This window comes from Podarcis bocagei (genome assembly GCF_964188305.1).
Source record: "Podarcis bocagei genome assembly, chromosome: 2".
NCBI classification, from domain to species: Eukaryota; Metazoa; Chordata; class Lepidosauria; order Squamata; family Lacertidae; genus Podarcis; species Podarcis bocagei.
Genome location: NC_138126.1, coordinates 18,134,040 through 18,150,139, shown reverse-complemented (window position 1 = coordinate 18,150,139; position 16,100 = coordinate 18,134,040). Strand labels below are relative to the sequence as shown.

Genomic DNA, 16,100 nt, shown 5'->3' with positions numbered 1-16,100 from the left:
GGTTACGCTTTTAGATATCCTAGTAGAGTTGGAAGGCACCCAGTGGTCATCTGATCCAACCCCCCACCACAAGGCAGGAATCCAAGCTAAAGCATCAGTGACAGATAGCCCTCCACTGAGAGCCAGTGTGGTGTAGTGGTTAAGAGCGGTAGTCACGTAATCTGGGAAACCGGGTTCGTGTCTCCGCTCCTCCACATGCAGCTGCTGGGTGACCTTGGGCCAGTCACACTTCTTTGAAGTCTCTCAGCCCCACTCACCTCACAGAGTGTTTGGTGTGGGGGAGGAAGGGAAAGGAGAATGTTAGCCGCTTTGAGACTCCTGAAGGGGAGTGAAAGGCGGGATATCAAATCCAAACTCTTCTTCTTCTTCCAACCTCTGCTTAAAAACCTCCAAGGAAGGAGAGCCCAACGCCTCCCGAGGGAGTCCGTTCCACTGTTGAACAGCTCTTACTGCCAGAAAGTTTTCCCCCATATGTTTACAGTGGAACCTCGTGTTAAGTGCCGCATTTTTCGCTCTATAGGATGCACCTTTTCCCCTTCAAAAATTAAGGGGAAATGTGTGTGCGTCCTATGGAGCGAATGCAGGCTCCCTGGCTTTAGCGATAGCAACACAAAGCCTCCGAAGCCTGCGCTCCGGAGGCTTCGCGTTGCTTCCGTTGAAGCCAGGAGAGTCTGGTCTTTGAGGCTGGCGGTGGGGGAAAGCAGCGCTTCCCCCCACCGCCAGCCCCACAGGCTCGGTCGAAAAGCCCGCAGGAGCCACGCACTCTTTAAAAGGTGCGCGGCTCCTGTGGGCTTTTGCAGGAGATGGGGGAATTCCCCCACCTCCCGCAAAAGCCGCGCGCTCTTTAAAGGGTGTGCGGCTTCTGCGGGCTTTTCTACAAGGTGGGGGAATTCCCCCACCTCCTAGAAAAGGCCGCAGGAGCCGCGCAGTCTTTAAAGAGTGCGCTGCTCTTGGGGGCTTTTCCCCAAGGAGGAAAAAGGGACTGACTGGCCGAGTCAGTCCCTTCTCCCTCCTGTGGGCTTTTGCGGGAGATGGGGGAATTCCCCCACCTCCCGTAATAGCAGGGAGAGGATCTGGGAGAAGTGTGCAGGCTGCGTGCAGCCTGTCCGCTGCTCCCAGAGCTGGGGGGGTGTCATATTTTTTTCCTTTATTTCCCCCTCTGAAAACTCAGTGCGCCCTATGGTCAGGTGTGCCCTATAGAGCGAAAAATACGGTACTTAATTTGTTCCGGAGGTCCGTTCCTAACCTGAAACCTCTGGCTAGGTTTCCCCAGCCACTCTGGGCGGCTTCCGACATATACAAAAAACGTAATAGAAACAGAAAGCTCCAAAGAAAAGCAGGTGGTCTCCTCAGGGAAATATTGGAAGGGGAACTCACTCGCCCCAATAGCTGTGGGTTCAGCCTGGGCAGCCAAAAGAACCCAGACCCCAATTTGTCAAACCAGGCACCTTTATTAAAAGCATTGCAATGGTTGTCACTTCACCCCCACAGATACCCTTTAGGCAAAGAGGAAAGTGCCATTGCTTCAAGGTAAAAGACACAATATTGATGCCACAAGCATTCATAAACAGCAGATGTTCTGTCTCGCTCCAGCAAAGTTGCATAGCAACGGCCTTCGGCCTTCACTCCTTATCTTCTGTTCCCTCCAACCTCCTCCTGCTTACGTGCTACTTTGACCTTCTCTTTTGAAAACGCAAGCTTCCCATTCTGAACCCTTCCCACACATATTTCGATTTTCATTCTATAGTTTCTATAACCACTCCAAAAGTCTGAGTGGACTTATTCAGGCACACCCCAAGCTATTTTGTGGGGTGAGAATGAGTTAATCAGCTTTTATCCACTGCTCGTATTAAAATGTCCCATCTAAAGTTTTTTTGACATTGGCCGAAAGCATTTCTCCCCTGCGTTGACAAATGAGAATCAGAGAATTGTAGAGTTGGAAGGGACCCCAAGAGGCATCTAGCTGAACCCCCTTGGTCATGCAGGAATCTCAGCTAAATTAGCCTGCTTTAATTTCTGCATTTTTTCCCATTCCTGTCGGTTTGGACACCTTAATATTGTTTCTTTGCAATCTGTATAATGCTTTATTTCATACAATGTGTACAGTGGTACCTTGGTTCTCAAACTTAATCCGTTCCGGAAGTCCGTTCCAAAACCAAAGCGTTCCAAAACCAAGGCACACTTTCCCATAGAAAGTAATGCCAAATGGATTAACCTGTTCCAGACTTTTAAAAACAACCCCTAAACACTCAGAACAGAGCATGTTTGGCTTCCGAAAATAGTTCGCAAACCAGAACACTTACTTCCAGGTTTGAGGTGTTTGGGTTCCAGGTTGTTTGAGTACGAAGGCATTTTGAGAACCAAGGTACCACTGTATACCTCTTGATGGTAAAAAAAAAGAAAAGTGGTTTTGTAAAAACGATAAAATGATGAGTAAAAACAGCTATTTAAAGCATTCAAAAAGTAACCAGAATCATCAATAAGCTAATAACGGACGCAAACAGATGTCAAATGTTGTACAGTGGTACCTCGGGTTACATACACTTCAGGTTACAGACGCTTCAGGTTACAGACTCCACTAACCCAGAAATAGTACCTTGGGTTAAGAACTTTGTGCAGCGGCAGCGGGAGGCCCTATTAGCTAAAGTGGTTCTTCAGGTTAAGAAAGGACCTCCGGAATGAATTACCGTATTTTTCGCTCTATAGGACGCACTTTTCCCCCTCCAAAAATGAAGGGGAAATGTTTGTGCGTCCTATGGAGCTAATGCAGGCTCCTTGGCTTCAGCGAAAGCAAAGCGCAGAGAGAGCGCTCCCTCCGCGCTCCGGAGCCCACGCGTTGCTTTCGCTGAAGCCTGGCGAGCGAGAGGAGTCAGTACACACCGACCCCTCTCGCTCTCCAGGCTTCAGGGATAGCCGCCTGAAGCATTTCGAGTGCAGCGGTACCTCGCGCTGCACTCCAAAGGCTTCGGGGTTATCTGCGCAAAGCCACCGCAGGGCAGCGGGGTGAAGGCACCCCGCTGCCCTGCGGAGGCTTGAAAGGCTGCCCCCAAAGCCAGAACAGAGAGACGGAGTGCTGCGCAGCGTCTCGCTGTTCTAGCTTGGGGATGTCGGGGCTTTATGGGGAAACCCCGGGCTTCCCCCTTCAGCCCCGACACTGATTTGATTCAAAATATTTTTTACTTGTTTTCCTCCTCTTAAAAACTAGGTGCCTCTTGTGGTCTGGTGCGTCTTATAGAGCAAAAAATATGGTAAGTTCTTAACCTGAGGTACCACTGTATTTTGTAAGTGTTATTGTCAGGTGGGTGGTTTGACTGGAGATGGGAAGCTGTTCTGTGGTGGCATACATTTTTGCAGGGCTTTTTTCTATTAAAAAAAAAGTTTAAGGTAATCTCATTTTCCTACTCATATTGAAATACTGCCCCTCAATGAGGCCAGAAGTAGATTCACAAAATGTTTAGGGGTATGCGTACCCCCAGGAAAAAGCACTGCGTTTTTGAACGGATCTTTGGCAACGGTCAACGCCCACCTTCTAATATGAAGGGATGTGGCTTAGAACGCTTAATCTGGGATGACTCATGCTGGAGAGCCTGGCAGTTCCAGGAAACAGTCGGTGCCTTGAAACCAAAAGCAAAACATCCTCCCTTTCTCCCTTCTCTTTCAGAGCGGAGCAGACATGGCGAGCGCGAGCCTGACCAAGCAGTTTGTGGATGAAACCTCCTGCCCCATCTGCCTGGACTATTTCACAGACCCGGTGATTCTGGACTGCGGGCACAGCTTCTGCAAAGGCTGCCTCGCCATGTGCTGGAAAGAAACCCAAAGGCCAGCATCTTGCCCCCAATGCAGGCAAGTGGTCCAGAGAACCAGCCTCAGGCCGAACCGGCAGCTGGCCAACGTGGTCGAAATAGCCAAGCAGTTCAACTCTCAGGTGGAGACAACCGATTGCCAGAGACATGGGGAGCCCTTGGAGTTTTTCTGCAAGGTTTGTATAGCCTCCATCTGCAACGTCTGCAAGAGGTCACAAGAGCACAGCGGACACGCCTTGATGAATCTGGACCAGATTTCACAGCGGGTGAAGGTAGGAAATCTCCTTCAAGCATCAATTCTCAGAACTGTGTCTTAGGTTGCATGAGCGCTATACCTGGAAAGCCCATTTCCCCCTTCAGAGAATTCTGGGCATTGTAGTTGGTTCCTGAGAGTTGTAACCCTGCGTGGGGTAAACTATAGTGGCCAGAATTCTTTGAGGAGGGAGATGTGCTTCAGAGGTCTAGCTTTAATCCTCACCATGCTATGATGTATAGATGGTACCTAACGCCAAGCAAATTAGCCAAAACATACTGTATTTTTCACTCTATAAGACGCACCAGACCACAAGACGCACCGTTTTTGGAGGAGTAAAACAAGAAAAAAAATATTCTGAATCTCAGAAGCCAGAACAGTAAGAGGGATCACTGTGCAGTGAAAGCAGCGATCCCTCTTGCTGTTCTGGCTTCTGGGATAGCTGCGCAGCCTGCATTCGCTCCATAAGATGCACACACATTTCCCCTTACTTTTTAGGAGGGAAAAAGTGAGTCTTATAGAGCAAAAAATACGGTATATAAATCAACGTCAGATCCTTGTTGGAAATGTAAAGAAGTAGAAGTATTGTATAAATAAAAGTTTGTAGGGAGGTAAAAGGAAATTATATAAGAAATATGTAACTGGGCGGTATAAAGTAATGGATAGATAAAGTACAGTGAGATTAATTGGAAGTCAGTTTTAAATTTCTTCTCTATAAGTTTTATAATTGTGTTCAATACCAGGAGTATATACGATGAGAATTATATTAATCTTCTTATATCTTATAGTGTGGTGGTTTGTTTGAGCTTTCTGTTATTTGTTTGATTGACTGTATGCTTGTTTACCTGTATATACGTCTGTTTTTTCATAAATGTGTTTATTTTAAATTAATAAAGATGCATTTCTTTTAAAAAAAGAAGAATTAGAAGGCTCCTTTTACCACATGTGGTGGACGTGCAAAGTAGCTAAGGACTTTTGGGAGATTGATTTATAATGAGTTGGAGAAGATATTTAAGGTAGCTTTCCCAACAAGACCGGAAGTGTTGTTGTTTGTTTCCTAAGGTTAACTGGAGCAGCCTTTTCCATTTGCAGCTTCTGCTTAAAAGGGGTCACCTCCAAAGTGCATATCTGTCCTTTAGCATGAGAAAAGTTGAGCTACAACACACTTCACCCCTGAGAATAAGGCCGGGGCAAAAGGTTATCGCAGTGATGGAGAAACTTGGCCCTCCAGCTGTTTTGGGACTACAACTCCCAACATCCCTAGCTAACAGGACCAGTGGTCAGGGATGATGGGAACTGTAGTCCCCAAACAGCTGGAGGGCCGAATTTCACCATCACTGGTTAGCGGTTTCCAAAGATGGATTTGTTATCAGTAGGAAGTGGTATCGCTGATTTTGCGGCTTAATTCTATGTTTTTATATTGTAAAGTGCCCTATGATCTTTAAATCTTCAGGCGGAGTGTAGCGTTTAAATTTAATACAGTGGTATCTGAGGTTACATACGCTTCAGGTAACATACGCTTCAGGTTACAAACTCCGCTAACCCAGAAATAGTGCTTCAGGTTAAGAACTTTGCTTCAGGATAAGAACAGAAATCATGCTCCGGCGGCGCGGCGGCAGCAGGTGGCCCCATTAGCTAAAGTGGTGCTTCAGGTTAAGAACAGTTTCAGGTTAAGTACGGACCTCCGGAACGAATTAAGTACTTAACCTGAGGTACCACTGTAGATGTAATAATTAATTGCCAGTGGATTATGTAGTGCGGAGCCTACTAATAGATCTTTGGTGATGGAAGGAATCGGGAGGAAGGATTCCACTTATAAATGGAATTATTAAATAAGATATTCGCAAGGATTTCTGACTCTTAATTGTTTCACAATGGTGCCACCTGCACATTTGGAGCACTATGCGTTTAATACCATTTCAACAGTCATGGCTGTTCCGGGGCCGGGAGCTTGTAAAAAGTGCTAAGCGTTGTTAGGAGACTCGCTCTTCTCCTCACAGCTACAGTTCTCAAAATTCCCAGGGAAGAGGGATTGGTTGATAAACTAGGGTTCTCATATTTCAAAAAAGTGAAAATCTGGACACAAAGGTGTTGAGGTGTGGGGTTTTTTGGGCAAAATCTCCAAAAATATTTTAAAGGAATTTTCCCCTCAGGCATTTTAGACGTCTGGAATTGTACCTCTGAGAGGCGAATGAGGGGGTCTCCAAACAGCTCTCAGCATCCTAAGCAAACTACAGCTCCAATATTATTTTTGGGGGGGAGTGGGAAGCCATGACTGTTTAAAGTGGTATGGCAGTACTTTAAATGGGGATAATGACAACCGCAAAAAGACCCTTTCTTTCTCTCTCTCCACACACCCATCAAACTTCTGAAATGAGGAAGCTTGTGGGGCAAAACTGGGTTCTTGAAAAGTGTGGTAAAAAAAAAAAGACTAATAGCATGTGCACATACCCCACAAATAAATAAAAATGAATGCTCAATAAAGACTGGACATAAGGCACTTCCAAATGACTTGTTTATTGAGCATTAATTCTGATTTGTTTGTAGGGAGGTTAGAGGGCGGAGGCTATTTGATTAGCATTAATTCTGGTTTATTTCTGGGGAAATTCAATGACTTTTATCCCATGCTTTCCAGTGCATTTCCTTGTCACTCTCCTTATTGCAAAAATAACAATAAATCCAATATTTTGTGGGGGGAATTGTGTCTGGGCATCAAACTGGCTGATTTCTCACAGGTCAAAAAGCCTCATTTTGTTTTCCACAGCAAGGAATCCAGACTCGGCTGCAGTTTCTGGCGCAAGAGAGACAAGTGGTTAGGGAATGGAAACTGGCTGAAGAAGAGAGGATCAAGGCATTTCCAGTAGGTCTTTGCTGTTATAGTTCCCACACTGGGGATGAGTCCTGGCTGGCCAACAGTTCTGTCATCCTGGATATGTATGCCGGTAGATGTATCAGGCTGTGTTCACATTTGTTTGTTTTTAATGATTTTTATTATGTTTCTAAGGACGCGGGTGGCGCTGTGGGTTAAACCATAGAGCCTAGGACTTGCCGATCAGAAGGTCAGTGGTTCGAATCCCTGCGACGGGGTGAGCTCCCGTTGCCCGGTCCCTGCTCCTGCCAACCTAGCAGTTCGAAAGCACATCAAAGTGCAAGTAGATAAATAGGTACCACTCCGGTGGGAAGGTAAACGGTGTTTCCATGCACTGCTCTGGTTCGCCAGAAGCGGCTTAGTCATGCTGGCCACATGACCCGGAAGCTGTACGCCGGCTTTCTCAGCCAATAAAGCAAGATGAGCGCCACAACCCCAGAGTCGGTCACGACTGGACCTAATTGTCAGGGGTCCCTTTACCTTTACTATAAAGTTTCTAGCAAATATAACACCTATTACAACAGAAACTGAAGAGACAAAATTAATAATATAAACAAAAAAGATAATAAGAAATATAAAAACACATATTAACACACACCCAAACCACACAAATTAATTGACCGTTTAAACTTCTAGCGTCATTAACATCATTTCGACTCCCTCTGAGCCCTCCCTTCTGAATTTCCTTGTATTTAAATGTAGCAGTTTTCCAACATCATTATTAAAACACAATATTCCAATTAAATTCTAATTTGTTAACTTTTCTTAAAGTTCAGATCTCAGTTATTTTACAATTCTTACTCTCTAATTTCTTAGTTTCTAATTTTTCTTTCTTAGTTTCTAATTTTTAATATTACAATATTTGTTCAAATAGTCTCTAAATTTCTTCCACTCTTCTTGATGTTCCTCTTCTTTCTGGTCGTGGATTCTTCCAGTAAGGTCCGCCAGCTCCATATATTCCATCATTTTCATCTGCCATTCTTCCACAGTTGGTCATTCTTGTGTTTTCCATTTCTGAGCTATAAGAATTCGAGCAGCGGTTGTGGCATACAAAAATAACTTTACATCTTTATTGGGCATTTCAGAACCTATTATCCCAAGGAGAAAGGCCTCTGGTTGTGTTCACGTTTCTGCCTTAGAGCTCAGTAAAGTTGCTGTGCATCCCCCGTCAGGGAAAAAACAACACATCTGTGCTGGGTGCGCATTTGCAACTGGCTCAGTGTGCTCCTGTGTTAATACGAAGAGCCCTGAACATCTTGCGTCCAGGATACCTTAAAGCAGGGCCGGCCTAGGACATTTTGCCAGCCCTGCCACCAAGACCACCTGAGCCCTTCTAATCAAAGACGGGGATAACATGAGGGAGCAATGTTATGGCAGGCAGCCTTTGCAGGGCTGGATTAAGACCTTTGGAGTCACTTAAAAAAAATTGGTGCTCCCATATATATCTAATTCAAAATATAAACACCTTGGTGAACCAAGTGGCCATTTTTACCAGTTACCTGATTCTAATTTCGTTGCATTCCCAAGATTAACGTATATCATTAATCTCTAATATTGCTATTTATCTATTTAGTGTATTGTGTGTACAGTGGTACCTCAGAAGTTGAACAGAATCCGTTCTGGAAGTCCGTTCGACTTCCAAAACATTCGGGAACCAAGGCTGCCGATTGGCTGCAGCGGAAGCCGCGTCAGACGTTCAGGTTCCAAAGAACGTTCGCAAACTGGAACAGTCACTTCCGGTTTTGCGGCGTTCGGCAGCCAAAGCATTCGACTCGCAATGCGTTCGGTAGCCGAGGTACGACTGTATGTAAAAAAAGTTCATTTATTGTGAGAGCCTTTCCCTCCAGCTTGTACCATAAGCTCCATGGTAAATCTGGCAACGGAAAAAATTCTGCAGTGTCCCCCTTCCAAAGTCAGTACAGTGGTACCTTGAGTTAAATACGCTTCAGGTTACAGACGCTTCAGGTTACAGACTCCACTAACCCAGAAATAGTACCTCGGGTTAAGAACTTTGCTTCAGGATGAGAACAGAAATAGTGCTCCGGCAGCAGTGGGAGGCCCCATTAGCTAAAGTGGTGCTTCAGGTTAAGAACAGTTTCAGGTTAAGAATGGACCTCCAGAACGAATTAAGTACTTAACCTGAGGTACCACTGTACCACAAACAAAAAAAGTTTAATTCTTAAGAATCCTGTGGAAATTTACTGCACTGCGGTACGTTAAAGAAGCATTATGTGTAGAATTCTTTTGCAGTATCCGTCGCAGGCCTGTAGCTAAGCTCCCTTGAACGGCACTCAGCTTCCACCTCTACTCCCTCCCCGATTTCTATTTCCCCTTCAGGCGGAGCTAGAGGAGGAGAAGAACAAGATCACGGGCGCTTTTGAGCAAATGCACAACTTCCTGCACGAGCTGCAGCGCTTTTGGCTGAATGAGCTGGAGGATCTGGAGAAAGAGATGAAGAAAAAAAAGGAAAGTAATATCTTCAAGCTCTCACAGGATATCGCCTTTCTCAGTAGCCACATCACAGACATGGAAAAGAAGCGCCAACTGCCACCTATGGCGTTCCTGCAGGTGAGACAGTGAAACACAAAGGCAGCTCCCTGATCCCAGGAGTACGGGTCCCTGGTGAAATATACTCAGAGTCAAGAGTGGATTTCATGCTCTTTATTCAGCTCATAGTGGTGAGGAGGAATGAAAGTTTCCCCAAAGTATCTGCTTTATATACATTATTTACACAATGGGCTGCACGTGATTGGCTAATTCTGGGATTCTCCTGTAGGCCAATCAGGTTGTGGATTCACTTCCATCTGGAGCTGGATTGGGTGGCTCCTGCAGACCAATCATACTGCTGCATTGTTCTAGGACCAATCAGACTGCTGCATTCTGAATCCTATTGTTCTAGGACCAATCAGACTGCTGCATTTGGATCCTATTCAACTCAGTACATAACACCTGGGGAGGACACTTGGGCTCTGTACAAACTTATTATCCATTTGTTGCACAAAGGAGTAGCTTTTTCTTAGCGTGGAACCATGCATGCTCATCCTCAACATGCTGGTTTCAGTCCTGGTTGCTTCTAGAACCTTCCATCCCCAGAAGTGGGTGTGGTTACTTGATACACATTTGAAGATGCTCTTCTTGATTAGATTTCTCCTGACTTTTCCTCCCTGCCCCATATCCCAGGTGAACAAAGAAGGAATTGGGGGTTGAAATCTTGGCGTACACCCAGCCACAGTGACATTGGGCAGGTCCTAGCCCCCATTGCTGGGGCTGCCTCCGTCCATTTTCAAATGGAGGGGGGCGGGTAACGCAGAATTGATCTGCGTTAAGCTTTTATTTTGAGAACGAAACTGATGTGTGAAAAAGCGCTTTCCCAGGGCACCAAATGTGTAATAGGTCCAGGTTGTGTATGGACTACTTGATAGAAGAAAATACAGTCTCTGTGTCCATTGAATGTATAATGTTTCTGTGCGATCTGGCTTCTGTCACGGTGTCCCGTTGCACCAGAAGTGGTTTAGTCATGCTGGCCACATGACCCAGAAAGCTGTCTGAGGACAAATGCCGGTTCCTTCAGCCTCAAAGCGAGATGAGCACCGCAACCCCATAGTCGCCTTTGACTGGACTTAACCGTACTGGGGTCCTTTGTGGTTGCTTAGTTGTTTAGTCGTGTACGACTCTTCGTGACCCCATGGACCAGAGCACACCAGGCACTCCTGTCTTCCATTGCCTCCCACAGTTTGGTCAAACTCATGCTGGTAGCTTCAAGAACACTGCCCAACCATCTAGTCCTCTGTCGTCCCCTTCTCCTTGTGCCCGCCATCTTTCCCAACATCAGGGTCTTTTCCAGGGAGTGTTCTCTTCTCATGAGGTGGCCAAAGTATTGGAGCCTCAGCTTCAGGATCTGTCCTTCCAGTGAGCACTCAGGGCTGATTTCCTTCAGAATGGGGAGGTTTGATCTTCTTGCAGTCCATGGGACTCTCAAGGGTCTCCTCCAGCACCATAATTCAAAAGCATCAAGGTAAAGGGTAAAGGTAAAGGTAAAGGTAAAGGTAAAGGGGTCCTTTACCTTTTTATAATATTGTGTGCATGGAGCCTTCCAAGAAAAGTAATATCCAATACAGTCATACCTCGAGTTGAATGTGCTTTGGGTCGAGCGTGTTCAAGTTTCACTCTGCGGCAACCCGGAAGTAACGTTACTTCCGGGTTTCGCCGCTCGTGCATGCGCAGACGCTCAAGATGAAGTCACGCGCATGCGCGCACACAGACGCGCCGTTGCATCTTACGTTCCATTTGGGATGCGAATGGGGCTCCGGAATGGATCCCGTTCGCACCCCGAGGTACCACTGTAGAGCAAAATGCCCTGTTTGTGTTCTGCCTGTGCAGCTGAGACCCATTTCTCTCATTCTCTCTTTCAGGGCCTTGGGACTTGGGTGGTCAGGTACGTGGCTCTTTCTCAGTCTCCTTCCTATCCTTTTCCAGTGGCCGGTCGCCCACATTGGGTGCTGTTGTTGCTGCTGCTGCTGTTTAAACCATCTCCTAGGCTGACCCACCTTCCTTACAGGTTTGTGCGGTGGAAAAGAAGGCGGACAGTGCTGGGAATCTCTACAGGCATGGAAGAGAGACTCCAAAGTTACACTCAGAAAAATTCGTTTCTGAAGGATACCCTGGAGAAATGCAAAGGTATTCTTTGGGGTCGGGGGGGGGGTCAGTTCATGGAATGAGGAAGGACGCTGTTTGTCAGGCAGTTCCGCATCTCTGTTGGTTGCTGCGAAAGTCAGAATTTTGCTAAAGAGGAGCTGACTCTTACCTGGAGTGATCCAGCAGGTCTCAAATCACATTTTCCGCATTCCATCCGCTTCCTAGAATTCCTTTGATGCAACTCTCCTCCTTGCCTTTGCACACACTTAGCCATTTGTAGCACAAAAATGCAGTTGATCTCAGTCTGGAATTTTTTCCTGCTCGTCCTCAACATGCTGTTTTCAACCAAGGTGGATTCTAGATCCTGCTATCCCTAATGGGGCGTGTGGTTACCCTATAGGTGTTTGAAAACCCTTCCCTTGAATAGGTTATCCATGCCTTTCCCTCCCTGAACATGCCCCAGGTGAGCGAAGAAGCAAGGAAGTGGTGTTTGTGATCTTGGTATATACATGGCAAGGTCACGCAGAATCCATCTGCGATTATATTTTTCCTCCACATGCCAGGGATACTCTGAAAAGGAGAGGGGATGAGAAAACCTGGGATTGAGGAAGGCGAAAGTGTGGGGAGGTGGTGATTTAGAGGGGACCCATCATATGGGTAACAGAGAATTGACGGAACCTTACGGCCTACATTAAACAACAGTATGGACGAGCCCTTAGCAGAGAAGAAGATGGAGAGAAAACTAGAAATAGTTTTCTTTGCTTGTCATTGACTCTGGCGCCATCTAAAGTTTGCCTTTATGCCTGCCTACCCCCCATTCTCAATGGCAGCCATCCACTGCTCATCTATGAGCAGAACGTGTGCCAATTTTATTCACAATTGTTGTTTTTCTTTTTAGGCGATGCATATCCTTGTTTTCCGTCCGTAATTGGCCACCTGACCCATCTTCCGTCCCCCCAATTATATCCACGATAGGCCTCATTAACCAAGAATTTAGTATGAGGGTGGGGCTTGGGGGGCAGGGACGGTTAACAAATTATATACTTGATGGACTTTTGACCACGTTTTTTTAATTTGTCCCTCTTTCTTCTGTGTAACAGAGCTGCTGATGCAGGCACCGAACAAAGGTAAACTATCTGTAAGGAATGGAAGAAAAGAAAATGTTCACCAGTGACAATCCCTCGTTCAAGTATTTCAACTGGTTGCCTTCATTTTACTTTTATTTATTTTGTTAAATTTAGATACCCAATCTTCATCAGAAGATCTCAGGGCCATAGACGGGTGGCTTGTTGCAACACTCTTCTGGAAAAGTCAATTTATTTCCTTTCATATGAACAGAAATTGGGCACATCAATAAGAGGACAACTAAGATGCTCGATGGCAGGGATTCCACATGTGGTCTAGTCAGTGCCTGCTTAATCCAGAATGGGGCAGCTAGACTGGTGACTAGGAGCAGCTGCTGAGACCATATAACACCAGTCCTGAAAGACCTACATTGGCTCCCAGTACATTTCTGAGCACAATTCAAAGTGTTGGCCTTTAAAGCCCTAAACGGCCTTGGCCCAGTATACCTGAAGGAGCATCTCCACCCCCATCGTCCAGCCCAGAGAGGTCCAGCTCTGAGGGCCTTCTGGCGGTTTCCTACCTGTGAGAAGTGAGGTTACAGGGAAGCAGGCAGAGGGCCTTCTCGGTGGTGGCACCCGCCCTGTGGAACGCCCTCCCATCAGATGTCAAGGAAATACACAGCTACCAGACTTTTAGAAGACATCTGAAGGCAGCCCTGTTTAGGGAAGTTTTTAATGTTTGATGTTTTGTTGTGCTTTTAGCATTCTGTTGGGAGCTGCCCAGAGTGGCTGGGGAAACCCAGCTGGATGGGCTGGGTATTATTATTATTATTATTATTATTATTATTATTATTATTAATGATAATAATAATAATAATTTAGGAATGTGGGACTTCCAAAATATCCATATGTGAGTGGGGATCCACAGTGCCTCTCTGTCCTCAACCTGCCTGCAATTGAAGGAGTGGTCCTTTCCACTCTTTGCTGGGCCCCAGAAACAGGCCTGGAGTGTTTTCGAGTCTCTCTCCAGTAGTGAGACTGAGCCTTCACCTGGCATCATCAACCACCCAACCTCCTTTGTCATATCCTCCTCCTCCTCTTCTTCTTCTTCGCAGTGAGCATCACTCTGGATCCAGGAACCGCCCACTCCTTTCTTGTTGTAACTGAGGACCTGAAGAGTTTGAGAAGAAGAAGGGAAATGCAGGACGTTGAGGACAACCCTGGGAGATTCGACAGCATGCTCTACGCGCTGGGCCATGCAAAATTCACCTCAGGAAGATATTGGTGGGAGGTGATGGTGGAAGAGGAGAAGGAGGAAAGGGAACGGGCCAACTGGGCCATAGGGGTTGCAAAAGAGTCTGTCAGGCGCAAAGGCTTTGTCCGCATGAGTCCTTCTGAGGGGATCTGGGCCATTGGGAAGGGAAAGGATGAGTCAGCCTCATCTGATCCCTTCTGGGCTTCAACCCTCCCTGAGCGGACCCCTTTGAGCTTGAGCGATGAGCCCAGGAAGATCCGGGTGTCCCTAGACTATGATCAGGGCTGTGTGGAATTCTATAATGCCCACACCGACGACTTGATTTTCAATTTCCAACAAGCCTCATTCTCTGGGGAGAAGGTCCAGCCCTTTTTCCATGTTTGGTGGGGAGCTGGTCTGAAGTGTTGAGTCCTCACCGCCCCCTGCTCTCCCACCCCCCACCCTGAGAGGAGGTGACAGCCTAGCATTTTCTCTGCAGTGTTATGAATTTGTGGGTGCCAGACACCCTAAATTTCTGGATCCAGTAAATGTTAGAATTTAATCTGTATGTGGAGTGTCAGAAGTGGATGCCAGACAGTAGGTTTAGCAAGCATTAAAATATAAGCCAGGCCAGCTCCCCCATGTCAGGAAAGTGCCTGGGAAACGAGCCATGACACCCACACCAGCTCTACCCCCCCCCCCCTGAGAGAAGGTGACAGCCCTTCTCCAAGATTTGGTGTTTAATATCAAGGTCTATCAAAAAGACCGGCAGAGAGGAACTGAGAGACCATTAAGAGCCTCGGATGTGAGATCTCCAGGCTGATAGTAGATTAAGACTGATGGACATTGTTGGGGGCTGAAACCGGGAAAGGGGGGGTGGAGTTTGGGAATCCAAAGGGTTCATAATTACAATTTATTTCATTTTTTATTTTGTTTGTTATTGTTATGTAAATTGGGAAATTCGTGGAAGGGAATCTTGGTCGACCTTAGAAAAAATGTTTTAAGAATAAGAACTGATGTATAAGTTCGATGTTTAAGTTTGGACAAGGTAAAACTGGATTCTCTTCTTTTTTTTAATGAACTAAACTAAATGAAAATAAGGTTATCAAAAACAAATTGAAGGAAGGGCTGAGAAACATAGCAAAATTAATGAATGGTAGAATGATGACGGTTTAGAAGCTAAGTGGTTTATAGCAGTAATGTTTAAGTTAAAAGAAAAGAAAGGTTTAAAACTAAATGAAATTAAGGGAGAGGATTTGCTGAATAAATAATTTGAAATTAGAATACAGAAAGGGGAGGTAGGAGGAGGTCAGCGAAGTAAGGTATAAGAAAATAAGGTATTGAAATTATACTTGTTTTTTTTGTCTGTGTTTTGTTTGTTTTCTTTATATAATTTCTGAAACTTCAATAAATATCTATTAAAAAAAAACACGAGAGAAGGTGACAGCCTAGCATTTTCTCTGCAGTGTTAAGAGTTTGTGGGTGCCAGGCACCCTAAATTTCTGGATCCAGTAAATGTTAGAATTTAATCTGTGTGTGGTGTGTTAGAACTGGATGCCAGACAGTAGGTTTAGCAAGCATTAAAATATAAACCAGGCCAGCTCCCCCATGTCAGGAAAGTGCCTGGGAGATGAGCCATAGCTCCCACAACATTATTTTTCCACTTTATTTTGTACAACTTTATTTTGTGCAACTGAAAAACTTTAAAATGTTAATAATAATAAAAACTACATGGTGGAAGGAAGAAAAGAAGGAAGGAATGGGCCAGTAAGAAAAGTGAAGGAGAATGGGATTCTGGACCAGATAGCTGTTGGGTGGGGCCCCTCCTGCAGTTCTGAGTTGGTTCAGAAAACAAAGCAGAGTTTGAAAGGAGAGTCTTTAGAATTGGTGACCTAGGGGAAAGAGGTTGCAGTCTGGTAAAGGCGGCAAGCTGGGGAGAGGGTCAGAGCACAACGGTTGATGTTATTTTCTATGGAAGAGTTTGTTTTTTGATAAATAAAAAAATGAAAAAACCTACAAACTTTTGCAATCCTATTTCATGTTCTTCACACACACATTCCTATGAGGTCAATAAAGGTAAAGGGACCCCTGACCATTAGGCCCAGTCGTGGCCGACTCTGGGATTGTGGCTTCTGGCGAATCAGAGCAGCACACGGAAACAACATTTACCTTCCCGCTGGAGCGGTACCTAGTTATCTACTTGCACTTTGACGTGCTTTCAAACTGCTAGGTTGGCAGGAGC

The 16,100-nt window shown here is 45.7% G+C and overlaps 1 protein-coding gene across 1 annotated transcript; it reads left to right on the top strand.

Moving 5' to 3' along the window:
- Positions 1 to 1,261: 1,261 nt before the first annotated feature.
- Positions 1,262 to 15,878, top strand: LOC308580813 (zinc finger protein RFP-like). The gene is made up of 9 exons (XM_081183005.1): positions 1,262 to 1,340; positions 3,662 to 4,075; positions 6,821 to 6,916; positions 9,263 to 9,493; positions 11,338 to 11,360; positions 11,484 to 11,602; positions 12,661 to 12,687; positions 13,740 to 14,570; positions 15,299 to 15,878. Exons 2-8 carry the CDS (start codon positions 3,674 to 3,676, stop codon positions 14,285 to 14,287), a joined length of 1,446 nt encoding a protein of 481 aa, XP_081039131.1. The 5' UTR covers positions 1,262 to 1,340; positions 3,662 to 3,673; the 3' UTR covers positions 14,288 to 14,570; positions 15,299 to 15,878.
- The last annotated feature ends 222 nt before the right edge of the window (positions 15,879 to 16,100 follow it).

What these genes read in the sequence shown, in the direction of transcription:
- LOC308580813 (XM_081183005.1), top strand. Translation starts at nt 3,674, where the DNA reads ATGGCGAGCGCGAGCCTGACCAAGCAGTTTGTGGATGAAACCTCCTGC. An exon ending in CACCTATGGCGTTCCTGCAG is followed by an intron (nt 9,494 to 11,337) that starts GTGAGACAGTGA and finishes TCTCTCTTTCAG; the next exon opens with GGCCTTGGGACTTGGGTGGT. An exon ending in GATGCAGGCACCGAACAAAG is followed by an intron (nt 12,688 to 13,739) that starts GTAAACTATCTG and finishes TCTTCTTCGCAG; the next exon opens with TGAGCATCACTCTGGATCCA.